This window comes from Mycteria americana, chromosome 4, assembly GCF_035582795.1.
Source record: "Mycteria americana isolate JAX WOST 10 ecotype Jacksonville Zoo and Gardens chromosome 4, USCA_MyAme_1.0, whole genome shotgun sequence".
NCBI classification, from domain to species: Eukaryota; Metazoa; Chordata; class Aves; order Ciconiiformes; family Ciconiidae; genus Mycteria; species Mycteria americana.
In genome coordinates, this window is record NC_134368.1 from 91,761,909 (window position 1) to 91,781,168 (window position 19,260).

The following is a 19,260-nucleotide window of genomic DNA, read 5'->3' on the forward strand; positions in this document are numbered from 1 at the left end:
TGATGGTGTCTCTGGCAGCAGTCTGGGCTGTGTTTGTATGATTATTCACTGAGGGGAAAAAACTTGGATCTTTGTTTTAAGGAAGTTGCATCTGAAGCACAATCAAGTCTAACACCGACAGTCCTGCTGAATCTACTTCTGCTTGTGTGAAGCTGGAGAAACCATTGCTCTATCTTTTCTCTCAAACACTCTCTGATAAAGAGAAGTGGATCTGGTTATGAGGTGGACAAATGACACTTGTGCCTCAGAAGACTGGAAAAATGCCTCGTCCTTTTCCAATAGCCTTAATCTGATGAACTGACAAGTTTTAAACTTGATTTTCCAGGGAAATGTATCCCAGTACATGTATGCCTAGGTGCCATAGAGGAGTTGAAACCTTGTCTTTACTCACTTCACCGAATTTTTCTTGCATGGTTAGCATTTCAATGCATTTAGTTTTCCACTGTCCCTAGCCCTGCTGCTGAAGTTGGGAGATCTGATCATCATCTGGGGGCTTGAACTTGCATGCCAGCATTTGCAGGGACTGTCCAAAGGGTAGTTGGAGTTGTTGCACCGTTAAAAGTTACTCTAGAGTTTGGTTGCCTGCAAACTGTGCAGCAGTCAACTGGTTTTCCTCTGGAGGCAAGACACTAGGGATAATAGAACAAAAGCACACCTCAGTCTGCATTTGTAAAGATGCAAGTTGAAGGCCACATATTTCTTCTAAGACAAAACTCAAAAAAAAAAAAAAACCACCAATCAAAAAAAAACCCAAACCAACAAACAACAAAGCATGCCCCCCCCAAGACCACAACACAACAAACACAAAAACAAAACCCAAACCACACAAACAACCCAAACCCTTCGTCCCTGAGGAGAGAAAGCAATGTGGGTATGACTGTTCAGAATCAGGAATAAGTACTGCGGTTGGGTGTGATGCTCAGCAATTGTTTGACTTCAAGGCACAAAGCTGATGGTGTAAAACATACAGCTGCTAGTCTTCTGTGCATCTCGGCTGGTGTTCTCTTCTGCATGGCCGCGTCCCTGTAGGGTAGCTTTGTTTAGGTTGTTTGGCTTTGTTGGGGTAATTTTGTTTGTGCATGTTGAAATAGTCTCTGCCTATTTCAATACGTACATGACGAGGTGAGAGCAACTACCTTATCTCCTGCACTAGGAGCCCCCATTGGGATTATATTTTAAGGAGGGGTTGCCTGTAATGGAACAACTCCCAGTTGTATTTCTTCGGAGAGTCTAATGGAAGGTAAGAATAAGACAATTCACATTACAGATACCTGAATACAAACAGAACACTTGTCTGTGAAAACTGGCATGTAATTTCAAAACGCTTGGGCTTTGTCCACAGGGTTAATATGCATCTGTCTGAAGTAGATGAGCTTGCTGTCTAGTCCCTCGTGGTTGTCTTAGTAAAGCCTCCTGGTTGCTGTATTGAAGGACTGAATAGAAAATGTGCAGGTAGCTTGATAAGTGATTAGGGCACAGTTCAGCTGCATCTCTACAGTGGCAAATTGTCCAGAAGGTTGTGCTGCAAATTGTTTGGAAGAGCAGCTGCTTGCTGTGAAAAGGGGGGAAAGCAAAATGCTATGTCTTCAGCATAGAGGATGTAGCATGTCAGCTGAAGGTGGAAGACCTTGGCACGTGCTATTGTTAAGTGGTTGATGGACCTTGCTGGACCCTCCGGAGTTGCAGTGTGGTGGTTGGGCTGGATGGTCTGCATCTTCAGTTGGCAGCAATGTTAGAATAAGAACTTGGACAGAAAAACTTGTATTTACCATTCTTAGTGCTTCGATTTTTTTTTTACTGTGTTAAAGAACTTTTGTTTGTCTTTATTTAAAAGGAAAAAAAAATTAAAAAAAGAAAAAACAACAGTCTCTTAAGGGTTGAAGACCATACAAAACAGACACTACATTTCTCTATATTATATGATTCTCAGATTGTTTTTAATACTAACAGATGTTACATGTTTAATAAAAAGTACTCCCGGCTGTTATGCTGTGACTGTCAGCTTTTCTCTGTTTGTGGCAAAGGCTGGCCAAAACTGGGATAAAATGAATGATTTTGTGTTTTAGATGAGCATAGTGATTCTTACTGCAAAACCTCAAGAGCACAGAGGACTAGTAGTTGCTACTTCAGAGCGCGTAGGCTGCATATAACATGTAAGAGTTCCTCATTTAAACCATTCCATCACCAAATACTTGCTGCTCTTGGTGGGACAGGGGGATTAACAGTAGGTTTGTGCAGGTGAATTTGCCTGAATGATCAAGAAGTATGTATTCAAGATGTAGGATACCTTTAAAACACCAAAACCCCCATAATTGAGAGTATATTCCTCCCTCACCCTGTACAGTAGATATCTTTGTGTAGGCATAAGACCTGCCATTTTTATTTTATTTTATTTTTTGTTCTGTTTCATTTTGTTTTTTACAGACAGGCTGGTGGACAGGAGAGCATCTTCAGATAAGAGTGTGGAGCCACTTTCTGCTCCACAGAAAAGTCCTCCTGAAGATCCCTTTGGTTCTGTTCCTTTCATTTCTCACCCAGGCAAGTTACATCTGTAACATCACTGCCTCATATATATATATATATATATATATGTATACATATGTGTGTATATATATGTATCTGTTCAAGTATGTACATCCAGTTAAATGACCAAAGAATGATAAAGGTGTCGGCTGCCTCATGACAGTAGAGGGGTTGAAGAGATTTTTTTAATATGTTCATTACCTCCTATTAAAAAATACTTTTGCATCCAGTTCCTGGTACTTGTACAGTGTACAGACCATAGAGTCTTTGCAGTGCAATTACATTGGACCAGTGCAGTGTGAATCACTTGCGTAGAACCAGAAGTGCTTTTGCTAAAGGCAGATCAGTCGCTAAGACCAAATTTTGCTACTTCCCTGTAGTCTGCTTCCAACTCATGCTGTTCCTTTAGTGCAGTTCTCCAGCCAAGTTAAGACTGTAAGCTTCTGCTGCAGTTAATACACAGTTTTGGTGCAAATTGAGTCAAAAAGAACAACATATCTTATGGTATGTGTACATTTGGAGGGGAGGGGGGATTCATTATTGTGTTTCAGTTCGGCTTTGGCTATTTTTACCTTGGATGGAAGTAAAAATCATGTTGTATATGTGAACATTGGCTGTGAATGTGAAACGGCGTAATCCTGCAACTTAATTGCCAGTTTTAACATTTGTTTGATCAGCACTTTGATAATTGTTTTGATACCTGTGGCAAAGTAAAGCCTACATGACAGTTAAATGGTAAAAAGAGCTTCAATTACTGATGGAGCCACTTAGAGGCTTACCTAAGTTTTATTGAGAGTGCTTGTGTGATAAAGGTGCCTTAATATGACTTATAAAAACGATTCTTACAGAAGTTCAAAAGCTCAGATAATGTGCCTTAAAATAAATCACTTGGGGTCAACCTAAGTTGGCATCTGTGTTTCCTTTCGCTTTCATCTTGCATTCCTGAAGATCATCTCCTAGAGCTGCTTAATGCTCACAAGTGCTCTTGTACCACGCTTGGTGAAGAGCGAACAGGATAATGCTGTTCTATTCTGCAAGGCAATTTGTCAGAATACCTCTGCATCCACATCCTCTCCTGTTGTTAGAAAGGCTTGAATTAATTCTGCTGGGTCTGTTCCTGTGTTCTTAGTTTCTCTTTTTGTTCAGCTCGTTCAGAAAGGACAAGTTTACCTTCTGTCATCCTGTTAATGTGCAGGAGTTCAGTACAATGTGAAAGCAATTCTTAAGTCAAGAAGTGTTTGCTCTGTAGGTGGCAGTCTGGGAGGATTTACCCTAGAGCCTTCATTAAAGAGGTTGCTTTGCTTTCTAGGTGAGCCTAAATACACATGCAAAAGGAACAGTAATAGTTATGCTTTATCTGAGATGGTGACTATCAGGTGCTTAGTCTCCTGTCTTGAGTATTCATACCCATGTCTCTAGGGATTATTCTTTTTCTTTCTTCACCTTAGGTCTTAAAAATGTATTTGCTCATTGCTGTTTTTCAGATAGATATAATATAGCTTAGAATGTAATAAATGGCCTTGCTGTATTATGTTATATGTATTCTTTTTGTTACTTTGAATCCAAGCTTTAATTCTTGACATACTAAAAACCAAGGGGAGATGCTTTCTCTTAAGGAAAAAAGAAAAAAAAATCAAGTTCACTCATGGCTGAAAAACCAGACTGCTTGAGATATGTTGAGCTGGTAGTGAATGTTTCACTGGCAAAAAAATAGTACAGTTTTCAATAGCCTTTTTTCTAGTGACTCATAACTGGAATTTAAACAATTGTACATACTGGCTTGATTTCAAGGAAGGTGTTTTTAATTCTGTGTTAACAGTGAATTACACTTAGCAAACGAATCTGATAGGATAAATCTTGAAATCTGAAGATACATCTTTTAACAGCTGGTTTGTTTTCCCCACGGAGTTGTTCTTGGAAATGTCTTGAAATGAGGTGTTGGAAGACAACTAATAAAAGGAGAATGGTGTTGACTTTAAACATATTTTATTTCTAGTTGAGGGCTTTCTAGGACAAACTTGACAAATGTCCCTATTAATTTGATTTGCTCTTGTACTTAACATTTCAATGTAATATGTTCTTTCTGGTTTGTTCCTTGTGATTGTAAAAGTTTTAAACAAGAAGTAAACCATGTGCGTACCTTACTCAGGGCATCCGAGGGAAGATGACTGAATAGTAAGTGGAACAGAGGTTTAATAGTTGGAGCGCAATTCCAGTGTTTGGGTGAGAGACTGTCTTTATCTAGTTAGAGCAGAAGTTTCACTTCCTTATTGAAACAGGTCTACAGTGCAAATATGGAGTGTGTTACCACTGTTCACCCAGGTTGCTGACTACTGAATTTTGACTTGTTGAATTATGATGAGATGAAATGTTGATGTTAATACAGACTATTTAAAATAAATGAAAAAAGAAAATTTTACTTTCTTAGAAAGTGACGGTTCCTATTGAAGACGCATTCTACTGTATTCACAACCTTCTTCTGCTTCACTGTTTTTGATGTGTGACAGAGGTCTCGGGTTTGTAAATGCTGTTGTATATGGACTGTAGCTGAGTAGAGTCACCCAGGGTATTTCTTCTGTTTTGGAGGCTTAAAGGTTCTCCACTTAAAGCAGCACTTGACTCAATACTTAATTAATTTCTATTATCTGATGTGAGATAGCAGCAAGAAGCTGAAGATCATGTATCATCTTTTGACTTAACAACCTAAGATAAGGTGCTGGTAGTCCAGCAAAATAAGTGCTATCAGGTACGTTTACATGTGTCTGGGAAGGTATTGCAAGGGAGATGCAGAGGTTGAAGTTGGAAACCTGTTATCATCGCTGGAAAGGACCATGGGTTGCTGAGAGTTGTTAGCCCTTGGGATTTTCCCTGCGGAGCTGAATGCTTGTCAGGCGGCGGCTGCTGCTGCAAGGATCACCGGGAAGGAGAGCCTGGAACTGGATGGACTAAGGCTGCTTATCCATCAGAGCTTCTGTGCTGCTTCTTCTCAGGTGGGAATGGAGAGCCAGCAACAACATGTATGTCACCTGACATGCTATGCAGAGGGCAAATACCTGTGTGAAAAGAACTAACATCTTGTTGTGTTCCTCTCAATATAGTTGATGGGAATATGGTGTAGAAGCACTTAGTGTAATTCACATTTGGTGGGTATCCTGTTAAAAGTGTTTTCACAAGTACTATATGTAAACTTGCTATTACACACTGTTTTATGCCTAAATGTTTGTGGAAAATAGTAATGGCTTAGAATTGGAGATGGCTGGAAAAGACAATTGGCTTGAAAGAGAATTCCAGTGCTCTTTTATGGAAATGAGAGAAGAAAGCACAGTTGAACAGCCAGTAATGAGGTGCTCAGGACAGGCACCTAACATGTGGAAAACAGATTCTGGTTCTTGAATGCCTGAAACACTGGATGGTGACAGTGGAAAAATTGGCTCCTGCAGTTAGCTTTTTGGAATGGAAGCTTTTGATTCAAGTGTATGTTAACCAGCCTCTGTTGTAACATCCTTTGTTAACATCAAGTTGAGTGTTTCAGAAACTCAGAAGAGAGACACATTTTCTGCTATCTGCAAATTTTAAGAAGGAAATGTCATGAATATAGTACAGTTTGCTGTTGAGTTGTACTCAGTGGCCTTTTGCCATCATATGTTTGTTTACACTAATTCTTTCTGGGATTAAACTGGGCTAGATTGCCTTGTGCTTCCCTCAGCTTAATACTGGAATTCAGAGAATCAAGAAAAGATTTGAGGTAACTCTCAAAATGATACAGCTGGACTGTGCGAGAAGTGGAGATGTTGGGAAGCCTTGACTGGAATTTCTTCGCAAGTGCTGACCTGAAGGTGTCTGCTAGGTGTTTTGCTCCTGTGGAGAATGTCAGTGAGCTGTCTTCTGGCTTGTCTTCCTGGGATAAGGCTCTAGTTGAGGTCATCTATTTAGCTGTTCTACTGGATGTTTGTAGAGCACCTCTTCTGTGCTGTAGACATGGTGCTTCTTGATCAAATCACTGTTGTTTCTTCTAACATACATAGGTAACCCCTTCCCAGTCACTGCATGCATGTTCACTGTGCAGAGACTGGGGATAAAAGCAAGTTTAGTACTGTAGCGGCTTCCTTTTTACTTCCAGACTTCCTGCACTCGAAGACTTGGTAGTGTCCTTAAATGATGGTTATAGGTGTCTGTCTTGGAATAAGAGCAATTTTTGTGGTGTGGTATGTAACTAGCTAGTCACAGCTGTGTGGATTTGGCAGAAGACCAGCCAGCTGCATGCCAGATAGCAGTACAACGGAAATTGTCGGGAGACTTGGACACAGAATGTCCCTGAAAGGATGGTGCTGCAATAGCTGATGATTAGCATTCACTGTGTTACAGCAGCAAAGCGTGTTCTTCTGGCATGAAGAGATGTGGGTGACAACTATTCGTTGGGTTACTTTTTGGTATGCTGCTTCTAACAAGGGTTCAAACCACTGCAAGTTTGTATATCACGGCTTTGGAGCCTGTGGGCTATGGTGCGGTCTGGAGCTTTAAATGAAGCACAGCCCACTGTAATTTAGCAAGAAATTACAAACATGAGAGCAGGAGTAACAAAAAGACTTGAGCCAACTTCCTCTACAACACTAAAACAGCTCCTGCCATCAGTTCATGCTTCTGTGGCAATTGATGTTCTTGAATTGTTTGCTAAAAGATGCCCAGACCCGCAACTTGATATGGCTGTTGTACAGTCTTCCAGATTTAGCTAACTTGACAATTAAATTAAGTTCACATCAATATGTGTACTCACTGAAAATACTGCTGATGTTGCTTCATAACCTCTCCTTGGCTATGGTTTCAGGTATTCATACCACTTGCTGAATGCAGGTTCAAGATCTTTCCTTGTATCAAGATAATCTTTAGCTTTTCTAGATAACACTTTCTAAGTAACTTGAACTTATTCACACGTCACAACAATAAATGATATGTGGGGTGTGCCAGTGGTGTGGTTTTTTTCTGTCCAAAATGATGCAGTGATGTTTTTTTTTTTTTTTTTTCCCCAAATCTTAGAGCCATCACGGTTGCTTTTCGCCCTTTCTTTTTTTTATAACACGCTTCAACCTGTGGACTAATTATTTGAAAGAATATTTAAGCAATAGATGCCAGGCAGAAGCATTTTGTCCTCGTGTTTTTGTTCTTGAAAATAAAGGTGGTAAGCAGTGTAAAGCCATTACAATATTCAGCAGCTGCCACTCTGGCTATTGTCAAACAACTCGCGCAGATTGAGTTGCAGCACGCCGGTAATCCTTGGGCCTGACATGTGGCAAATTGTTCTGAAATGATGGTGGCAGTATGCTTCCAATTCAAAGGAAGCTTAAAGCCCTTATGCCCCACTCTTTCGCCACCCCCGCAATACCCTAAAATGATGAACCAGCAGAAGGCATGCAATTACTGCGGTTGTTAGAGGGAATTCATCCTCTTATAATCGGATGTCTCGAAAAAGAACATCAGAACAGAAAATTTCCTTGAAGATTGGGATCTTCTTATATGATTAAAGATGTTCCACCTGGCTTGCATTTAAGGGAAGAACAATTGTCTCTTACAAGATGCAAACCTGATTAGAAGTGTAGTAATCCAAACAGTACATTACAAACAGATGTTACTCAACATTTTGCAGCATTTTCTTATAAATATATATCTGAACAGTCTCTGCAGCAGTTTAGGTTGAGAAGATTGCATGAAATCAACATGACAGAATATTTCATTTTGCAAATCTGTGTGGCCAGAGCATTAGATTGTCGCTAACCACGCAATTTTCCCTTTTGGGGCATTGTTTCTAGTTGTAGTGCTCTTAGTATTTATTGAGTTTGCTCACTTCTTCAGGAGTGAAAGCGGGGCAACTGTAGTGTAGAAAAACAAAACAGAATATTCCTGTCGTGGGTTTAAAACTGATAGCTTTATAGAAGATATTTTTGTTTCTTTGGTTCGGTTTTGACACCAGTCCACTGCAATTTTCTCCCTCTTACTGGAACTAAACCGAAGACACTGCAGATGAGAAGGTGCAGCCAGAGATGGTTTCTTCCATGTGGTTTGGCTACATTAGACTATGGAGTGTTTCAGACTAGTATCTTAGACTAATGCCTGCTGGGAGGGGATGGCTCTGTTGGTTTACAACACCTCAACACAAACTGAAGAATAAAGCAAGATACTTGCTCTTTCCAGAGAGATAGAAACGTGGGAGCAGTGAGGTCACCACTCTTAAAATACTTCCGAAATAAAAGTGCTTTCTCAAATCCATGTAGCAGGAGCAGTTGCCGCTCCCAGTGTCATCTGCCATGTCCCAGTTGCTCTCCTGTTGAAGTTGTGCATGTAGGGCGATACAGGTTTGTTCTGAAATTTTAGTGAGCGAGCTGTTACGGTGGCTTTTGAGTTTCTAATCTCTGCAAAATTCATTGTCTTTTTGATTATTCTGAGTCTGCACACAATACAGTAACATAAATTTCCTGCTGTGAGAAAGGAGTATTGTTCTTAACTCTGGCAAGGAGATGGTGGATAAGGAGGAATGTTGGGGCTAAAGAGCTAGAAATTCAGAAACCCTGTGCAGAAATCATTTGTAGTGAAATGAGGGGTTTGAAGCTGATGAGCTAATAGGCAGTTAATTGCCTGGTGCTGTAATGATGTACAGCTGGAAAAATAAATATGCTTGCAATCTCGTTGAGTGGCCTCAGAGTGGAGATATTCCAGAAAATGTTTTCCCATGTGCAGGGACAGACATTTACAGATACACAGGCTCAGTCTTCCTTTTCCGGCGTGCTGCTTCATTCTTGCCATCAAAAAGGGAGTTGTATGCTAAATTCAGTGTGTGATGGCTTAGCCCCGTTGCCCTTAGTAGAGTAAGAGGCCACAAAACTGACTAGTGCGAAGACAGATAGCTGTGTAGAAAATAGTGTAAAAATCAACAAGTACTTTAGATTTTCAGTAATCTTGCTAGCTATTGAAGCACCTTCCACGTCCCTGCCTCTGTCAATGAGCAATGTGCTCAGCATTTCCTTGACGAGCGGTTCGGAGCTCCGAGTACATGAACAAAACACGTAGCTTCATACGTAGCGAGCAGGCAGTCTCTGTATTTCCTACGGAACGCACATCTCCAGCAAGTGGGATTGCTCAATGAATTGTTCCTGACTTCATCCCAGTTTTTCGAGAGATGGTAGTTCTTGGACTCGAGAAAGGAAATCTGGAATACTAATGCAGCTCCCTTAAAAACTAGGTTTTCTGGATGACTGATTCCCAAAATCGTTTGCTGTGTGTTGTCAGCCAGAATAACAGTTACAGGTGGCTCTGTTAGGAGATGTTGGAATGGCTCACGTGCCAGTATGAATGCATCCAGTATGGCTTGGGAAACGGCTCCAAGTGCTTTGCCATGCATTGTCGAGTCCCGTTTGGTGTATGTTCTGTCCAGGGAGGTCTGCTACTGAGAGCTAAACCTCGCGTGGCTTAAATTACTTAAATGAGCAAGTCGGCAGTTGTTGGTAGAGGTTGGCTTTTTTTGTCTTGTTGGTGTCCTTTGCGGTTTGTTTTCCAGTGAGTGTGACTGTGGCAGCAATTACCAAATAAGAGTTAAACCTTTTGGGAAGGCGGGTATATTAGATATATTGTGGTTCAGTTCTTGTCTTGAAAAACAATTACTTTATAAATTGCTTTCTGCATATGGAAATTATGTACAAAGGTCTAATCGTTCCTTGGGAGTGTAAACTCATGTGGCTATTGACATACATAAAAGGTTGGGGATTTTTGTTGTGTAAGTGGTGTTAACATCTAACCTAGAAATATTTCCTTGTTCTTCTCCTTTTAAATCTAATTGCATTTATGTTACTGTTAGTGTTTCAGTAAATATTGGAAAAAGCAGGATTTGGCAGATAGGGGGTTATATAGTGCAATGTGAAGGCTGTACCTTTGGGAAATCTAAAGTAAGAAGCCAAATAATCCAGATTCTAATTTAGTGGGTAAAGCAAATATGTAGTATTTAAAATTACAGTAGATAAGAAGCAATCTGACACCAGAAGCAAAGAAAAAACAGCTCAAAGCCCTAATCACCTGATGTTTTTAGTCATTCTGGTCGTCTTGTTTTTAAATCCATACATAAAATATATTGCTGCAGAATTTTTATTGTTATTTTAAGTGTAATTGCAAAAGAGCAAAATGGCTACTGGATGAAGAAATCGGCTATTAATTCCTTTTAAAAAAGGGGGAAACTGTTCTTGTAAAATTTAATATTCTGGTCTAAACTGGAGCACAGAAAGAAAAAATCTGCCTTGGCCTGGAAGTTGCATGCTAATTTCCTCGTGACAAAAGAAATTACCTGAGAAATTATTTTGTATATTACAAGAACAAGAGAGTCAGGAGCTGGATTCTGGCTGAAGTTTTTTTTCAGAGATATAACTGGTGCGCACATCCATCCCCAGCTTTTTCAATCCTGTGAACACACGGAGTTGATGAAATTTCAGCGATTGTTTACCGGAAGGTGTTCCTTTTGGTCAGGTGAGAGGGTCAGCAGTCTAGCACACGGCTGTGAATAGAGCGTGTTAACGACTGCTCTAACGAGGACCAGCCCCTGTCCCCAGCTTTGTGACAGATCCGAAAGAGAGGAAGAAATTTGCGTCCAGTACTCGGGCTGTACTGGGTTCGGGGCACAGTATCTCGCTAGCGAAGGCTGTGAAGTGGGGTACTGGCTGTTCCTAGCCGGGTAAAAGTGAACTCCGTGTGGCCGTTAGGCAAGAGTAAACTGGCCGTCAGCCCAAGTCCTCGCTGGCGCAACCAGAAACGCAGTCGGCTTTGCCGTTGTTCTGGCCCCCATCTGAAGGTTGGTACCCACACAATGTTCAGCCTGGAGCGACTGTAATATAGCCTCACTTCTAAGTATTGCGCACAAATTTGCGGTAGTTGCTCTGTGTCTGCAAAGAGGTGAATTACCATTGCTGTTAGTAGCGTTACGTGTTCAATTATACATTCTTAAAGCACCGTGGCTGCCGTGTGATCTGTGTCCTAGAGAAAAGAACATGTCAAGAGCAAATATGCTTTCCCCAGCTGAGACCAAGTGTTTCGCTTTTCCTCCTACTCATTCTCTTCAAATGGAAATCCGACAGTCAGTTATGCCCCAGAAAACATCTCGGTGCAGCAGCGGGGCTCCAGCATAGGGAGAAACTTGTTTTGTGTAAGTCTGATGAGTGCCATACCAGTGGCACTACGCAGGCTTACCTGGTCTGCGTGCTCTTGCCATCTGTTTCGTTGACTGATGCAGTTTTTACTGCTCCCAGTATTTCTAAGTCAAGCACCCCACGAGAGAGTCATCAGTGAATTACTCTCTTAGCTCTAGTTGTCAGACAGTAAATAGCGGGGATGAAGGTGTTGGAGTCAAATGAATAGATAAATTTCCTTCCCACAGAGAAGCTGAGCTGACAGATCCTTTTTAGAAACAAACAAGAAAACACTTCTTTCAAACTTAAGTTCAAGTAATAGCTTTTTTTTCCCCTGAATTGCTACACTAGAAGTTAGAAGGAGCTTCAGTGTCACTAGAGGAAAAGATGTTCTCTAAGCATAAGTTTGACATGCCAAGGCAAATACTGCTTTCAAAAAAAAAAAAACCACCAAAAACCACCAGCCCAAAAAAGGTAAAAGCTCTCCTTTGTTGCTGTCACCGTGTGCGCTTTGTTGGCATTAGTGGTGGGGAAGGCCCTGATGGAGAGAGGCTGTTTCTGCTGAAACCAAGGGAGCACCTGGGGAGACCTTTTCAAATACCCAAATGGCAGCGACCATCAAGCTTAATTCTCAGTGGGATTTATGGGTCAAATTATAGTTTTGGACCTGACTGGGGGGAGGGAGGGAGGATTTCAAACCAAGACACATGTTGGAAAACATCCTTGTTCCTGCATCTCCATTTCCAAATAGTTACGTTAACCCATTACCTTGCGATCTCCCCATAGGGATTGCTGTCTTGCCCGTTTCCCTTAGTATGCCTCAAAACACACCAGCGAGGCAAAACCTCCCAAGCCCCGTAGCTCTGTGGTGGCTGTTGGCAGGCTCCAAGTCCCTCTTGGTTGGCTCGTGTAAGGGGTTGGTGCCCTCGAGGGCAGGACAGAGAGCTCGTGACCTCACGTAGTGTTCCCTGCAGCTTGGACATGAACAAGCAGCTTCTCTCTCACCCAGTCCCTAATTTCCATTGACCTTAGAGGAACCTAATTATCTTGGAGATGTTGTGTAGGATTGTCTCGTGCTGTGAAAGCTTGGGAGAGGAAAGACTGGGGGGACTAACAGGGTGTCATGCACTCGTTTCCTTTTTGAGACTACGCTGAATATGTCAGTATTGCCACGCGTACCTGACTGCATGGTAAAAACCTTAGTACAGCGGGTTAGTCTTGGAGAACCTCTTCAAAAGGCGTCCTGAAGGGATGTGTTTGTCAACGAGGTGCATTTGTTCTGGTATACAGACACGGCACAGCAGAGTGGTTGGTAGGCCAGCAGAGCAGGGCCCTCTGATGTCTGTTGTTGCTTAAAATGGTACCCAAGCTCTGAAGTGAATTATCTGAAATTGCTAAATAGTTTTCTTTTGCCTATGCTGACTGTTTTAGTGACTAGAGCAATAAGTTTGTCAGAGCAGACTATCAAAGCGCAGATGCACTTCCAGAAATAGGTAGGCTGCTTTAAAAAAAAAAAAAAAAAAACCAACCAAAAGTTAAAATCTTTCAGGCACACTGGCTCCAGTTCCCTGAGGGAGCAGCCGTGTAACGCCTGAGTTTACAGCGCTGGCTCTAGAGATCACCCGTGCCCATTGGTCCCTCCTCCACACCCCAAAAATACTAGTATTGTATTTCTAGACAGCTTGTGCTTGCAGAGTAAAGCCAGAAGGTCTGACTATAGATCAATTCTATGAGTGGTGGTTGAAATATTAGGTCTCATTTTACCTCACTTGCCTCAGTACAGAATATATGTTTGCATCATCTCTCGGTATGTGTGGCTAAGGTGTGTGTGGAATAAGTGTTGACTTCAAGAGTGTATTTCAAGTTTTGTTTTCCGTTTTTCTTCGGACCTGCAGGTTCCCCTGGAAAACAAGCGGATAACTCAGCCAACAATCAAGGAAATAACTTAGGGACCCCACCCAAGGCTGGAAAACTGAGCCACGCTTTTAGAGATCCCCGGCCAGGGAGGAAAGCTGCAGAGGGACAAGTGACAAAAGGTGGTGATGAGTCGGAGAGTGATTTTGAATCTGATCCTCCTTCTCCCAAGAGCAGCGAGGAAGAAGAAGAACAGGAGGATGAAGAAGTCTTGCAAGGAGAGAATGGAGACTTTAATGATGACAATGATACGGAACCAGAGAATTTAGGCCACCGACCTCTCCTCATGGACTCTGAGGAAGAGGTGGAGGAAGAGGAGGAAGAGAAGCAAAGTTCTGACTCCGATTCTGATCGTACCAAGCAAAAATCTGCGGAAGGGCTCCTGAGCAGTAGGTTCAGAGATGGCGGGGGCAGCGGTGAAATCAAAGAACCCAGTTCAATGCATACGTCCTTGTCTGAGGTGCCAAGTACTATCATCAAGGAGAACCCTGGCCAAGAATTTGATGTGTTTGGGGCAGTGCCCTTTTTTACTCTGCAGCCTCAGGCAAGAGAGAAGATGGACAAAGATGCGTCTTCTCAGACGGCTTTTCCCGGCCTGAACCAAGAGCAGGATGACTTCGATGTTTTCACAAAAGCCCCCTTCAGCAAAAAGGTGTCTCAGCAAGATGGCCAGGTGGCGGGAACTGAGCCTCTGCTCTCCCCCACCTCTCCACGGAGCGTGGATATTTTTGGCTGCACCCCGTTTCAGCCTTCCCTTCTCCCCAAGACCAGCGGGAGCAAAGAGGACCTGTTTGGGCTGGTTCCTTTTGAAGAGATCACGGGGAGTCAGCAGCAGCAACAGAAGGTGAAGCAGCAGCGTAACCTGCAGAAACTTTCTTCCCGCCAAAGGCGCATGAAGCAGGAGGTCTCAAAGAACAACGGAAAGCGCCACCACGGCACCCCAACCACCACGAAGAAGGCATTGAAACCGAGCTACCGCACCCCTGAGAGAGCCCGCAGGCACAAGAAAGCAGGCCGCAGGGACTCGCAGAGCAGCAACGAGTTCCTGACTATTTCAGACTCCAAAGAGAACATAAGCGTTGCGTTGACTGACAGCAAAGATCGAACCAACCCTCTGCAGACAGACGAGAGTCTGCTGGATCCTTTCGGAGCCAAACCCTTCCACCCACCGGACTTGATGCGGCATCCCCAGCATCAAGGGTTTGGTGACAACCGCGGGGATCACGGCACAGTAGTAGTGGCTGGTAGACCTAGGCAAAGCTCCTTGCACGGAGCCATTCACGGCAGTGACGGGCTGAAAACAGATGACTTTGGTGCAGTACCCTTCACAGAACTGGTCGTGCAGAGCGCACAGAGCCAGCAGCAACAGGCGCTAGAGTTAGATCCCTTTGGAGCAGCTCCGTTTCCTCCCAAACAGTAAATGCTTCCAAGGGGTTCCCCCTTCCACCTCTCCGAGTTACTTAATAGAGGTTTTAGTTAGTAGAGTAATTTATCTGGTTGAATTGACAGGGGCGTGGGTTGTACAGTTTGTTCAAGTTCAAGAAGGCATGGCCAACTTGCACGATGAAATTTAGAATGATGGCAGATTTTTTTTTTTTTTGAGAAAAATAGAAAAAAACAAACCAGGAGCATCATTTTGTTCTGACAGATGGCTCCCAGAATGAAAGGAGAAATCAGATACGAATCTTTGTCTGTCACTGACTTTGGGCCCTGGAACACATTGTCATTCCGCACTTTTGCGTTGCCTTTTCAGTCCTCTCTGATGTGCTGAGATGGAGGGAGGGGGACGGGCAGAGATTACATGAAAAAACGTTTTCCATACGTACAGGTAGGCTAATGGAGCTGTGGTGGTTCTTCGTGTCTCAGTCACAGTAGACCTAAGAACCAAAATGTACTAATATCCAGATTGATCTGCTGGAAATAGCTGCGTCTTTGCTTCCTAGGTGAAAACTACCTTTATTAATCATAAAAATAAAGAAGCCAAGTCCTCAAGGGGCTGCGGCCCAGAATTCCAGAGCACGGCTATGGCTTGGGACCTGGTAGACATCTATGCAGCTGCAGAGATGAAAGGCAGATTATTTTTTTGTGTGCCTAAATGTTCAAAGAATTTTTTTTTTTTTTTACAGTAAGTGCCATTAATGTAAAATAGCAAACTGGAAGTTTAGAGATAAAACTAAAGATACAGAGAATATAATGGTTTGTGAAATGAAAAGCCTGAATGTAGAGGAGTAAACCAGCAGGGATGCAGCCAGTGTTTGCAGCACTTTGAAGACGACTCAGTACGCTGGGAAGAGAGGCTGGTTTACACGAGGAAACCATTTGGCACATAGGGAGTTTTTCAGATGACTTGTACAGTTGACTGTGAGATGCAACCATCAGATTTATTTGATTATAAATTGGGATTTGTGTCTGAAAATACCTTTTCTTTTCCTCTTGGATTTTTATTGCAAAGAAAACGTGTATTCTTTCAAACCTGTTGTTTTTTAAAATAATAATAATTTTATGAAATGGCTGTAACCTAATGTTCTTTTAAGTCGTCATGAATCTATTATTGTACTTAAGCGTATTTTATAAGAAAGTTTTGCTAAATGCACTGAGCTTTGAAGAAACTTCTCTGAACCCGGATTTGTTTCGGAACAGAAGCAGTAAGCAGCAGGTAGCTTGCAGAAGCTGATGGCTACCATACCAGTAACTGCATTTCACACCACGAAGCCTTACAGGCAGGACTCCTGTCCTGCGGCACAGTACCTCTGAGACATTAGGTGCACGAGACGTGGCTAAAAGCTTGGGAGCGTGCGGTGCCAGTAGGTGATGGGAAGGTGATGGGAACAGACTCATCGAGGACAAGATTTCGTTACCAGTTGTAGAAGCACGTGCTGTGTGTAGGCGGGACGGCTTCTCCGCTGCCTCGCAACTTGTGCCAAGCCACGTACGCTGTCTGCAGAGCGAGTACGACTCGGGACGGTCCAATTTGTCTGCCTTTTTTGCACGGCAGTCCTAAAGAGGAAGGAGGTGGTTCCTCGGCTTGTCTCAACTTTATATCCTGCTCTACCGAATGGTGATGAGTAGATAAGTGGATGTTTATATATGGAGGACATAAGCACTCGTGGTTGTGTGTCCCTGTGTCCCCCCGTCACAGGACGTAAAGGCAAATATTTAGGGTTGTGCATTTTTGTTCAAAGTCTCCTGCTGGTTATACAGTCGTCCTGAGGTCTGTGAGGGTGGGGGGTGGACCCCTTACAATATTTGTTGAAAACAACACATTAAAAACAAGTCGCTTGACTCCTTTGGGGGTTGGTTTGATAAAACGCTCCCTTGGATATATGTGATATTGCTTCCCCTAGTCCTGGAATGTGGAAGAAGCTTATACGTATCTGTACACCTTCATTATCTTCCTCGTTTTCCTTTTTCTCACAGGGTGAAAGTGAAATACGACAGCTGTGCTTGGTTACGTATGCCTTTTTCAGGCTTAGAAATTAAGCTCTTAGGGGGTTATGAGTAGAAATGTTTCAACTCTATTTGCACAGGAGTTTCTTAGGCTTTATTACTACTGTTCTCACCTGGGTTTTTTGTACCAAAGGCTGTAAGAAGCGCACGCCAAGTTTTGTAGCATTTTTTGATACTCAGGTTAAGTGTCTTTTTTTTTTTTCTTTTTCCTTTTTCTCTTTGCGTGCTTATGAGCTGCCTTCCTACGGTTTCTTTCTGAAATGTTCCTTAACGTGCCTAAAGAGCTGTTGGAACAGAATGCTACGACAAATGGGGCAGGTGGGTGGAAAGAAAACGAGAATAAAACAACAGGCACCTGACCCATGGTCTTAAATGCGGCTAGTCCTCGCCAAAGCCATGCAGCCGCTGCTTTCCCTCGTGGAAAAGCAACTTCAGGGCTTGCTTGGCTGTTTGGTGCCAGAGGAAAGGGTTAACAACGCGCGTAGGGCTGGGGCTTGGCTCCGCTGCCTGAAAGGAGAGGTGGTTCGCTGCTGGACACCGAGGGAGAAGGCTGTGCCTCGGCAGACTTAGTGTGGGCCTAAATGTTCAGGTAAATTAAGAGTAGAAGGAAGCGTGTTTGGTTTTTGTCTCTCTACCCTCAGACTTCAGGCTGAGGAGCGCTACAGGTTTTCCTTGTGTGGCGGGTTGGCTTGGTTTCTGGCAGAGGGTCCGTAAGTGGTTATATTGCAGTACAGGAAAGCTGAAGTGGGATTGTAGACAGAAACCAAGAGACGAGATATAAGCAAACTGTAAACCCAAGTTACTCTAAAACTGGCACAATGCCTCTGCCTGCGTATGAGTTATGGCCAATGACATGTGCTTTCTAATGGCCTTAATAAACCTGGTTCTTTGTATTCTAGTTAGGAAACAGGTTTTTGCTTAAATGTAACTTTTTTGTTTCTAGAGCTAAAATTATTTTATGCTTTCTTGTGACTGAAAAGAGATTAGTATGCCTCGCTAAGGTGACTTTGCGTGGTGTATATTGTTTATACACGACTAAGCCCAAGTTTGGGTTTAATTTCAGCTAAGATTCGCTATTCAACAGAGACAAAATGTGGTACTGTCAGGGAAAGTGATATCCTTTCGCCTTTATTCGGTGTGTGTGTGCGTGCTCATGTGTGTGCTTGCCATGGAGTACATCATGACCTTACCCAAAATACGGGAAAGACCTTGCTGCGCTAGACGTGTACCATACTGTCTGTGAAGACAATAATGGCAAGGTAAGGAACTGACACTTCCCTTCCAAGAGAAAATATCGATTGATTTTTACAGCTTTTCTTTCAGCGTGTTGAATGACTGAATCACAGGCCTTTTAGCATCAGCTGCTTGAGAGAGAGATTCTGTCAAAAGGTACTAAGAAGCCCTTAATGGTTGTGGTCATGGAAAGAGAAGATAGATAGTCGTGTTTCTCTGCAGACTCTCAAATGGCCTTGAGATGTGCGCGGTTGCTTTGGCTGACCTGCGTAATGTGGGACCCGTCCGTACCAGCCTTGGAGGAAACAACTTCTAATCGTTCTGGGCGTCCCAGTTAGTAAACCCAAGTACTGTGAAAATAAGTTGATATATTTGCTACTGTGAGAATAAGAGTTTATCTGGAGTTTTTTATACTACATTGTGTATTTTTATATATGAAAAGTATATATAAAATATACACATGCTCGCACACATCATGTGTCTCTCGGCATTGCTGTGTTTTTAGTGACGTAGCAGCCACGATCACTTTCATGTGACTTGAGGCAGTGAATATGAGTCAAAGCTGCAAAAGAAAAAGAAGTGCGAAGGGTGGCTGCTGCATTACTTTCCTATAGTGCTTATTTCGAAAGGAGAATCAAGGAAATTGTGTGTATAGGTAAATTTGTGACTAAGGCATCACCTAATATTAAAGAGCGTAAAAACTATTTTGAAATTGCTGGCATTCAGCTTTTAAGTGCACTTTCCTGAACTACACTTCCATTTCTTGTTAGACTTCAAGTTTCTAAAGCTTTTTTGTGTACCACTAAACAGAGAACTTTAACTTTTTTGTGAAACTGATGTACGTCATAAAATACTTGCAGTTGTTAAATAAACAAACATGGTAACAGTGACTTTGCAGGTCTCCTTAAACATTGCATTATTAAGTATTCACATTTAGGCTTTAGTTTACTCACTATAAGCAATGCTGCTTCTGCTGATTGCTTTT

At 42.5% G+C, this 19,260-nt stretch overlaps 1 protein-coding gene across 3 annotated transcripts in view; it reads left to right on the forward strand.

Moving 5' to 3' along the window:
* The window catches only part of BMP2K (BMP2 inducible kinase), a 67,558-nt gene extending 48,393 nt beyond the window's left edge, over positions 1-19,165 (forward strand). For 2 of the 3 annotated variants that reach the window (XM_075501367.1, XM_075501368.1), the window contains exons 15-16: positions 2,425-2,538; positions 13,577-19,165. In XM_075501367.1, coding sequence (XP_075357482.1) covers positions 2,425-2,538; positions 13,577-15,015 — 1,553 coding nt within the window. In that variant the 3' untranslated portion in view covers positions 15,016-19,165. The remainder of the gene's footprint in view (positions 1-2,424; positions 2,539-13,576) is intronic. The other variant, XM_075501369.1, reaches the window with a different exon arrangement.
* The last annotated feature ends 95 nt before the right edge of the window (positions 19,166-19,260 follow it).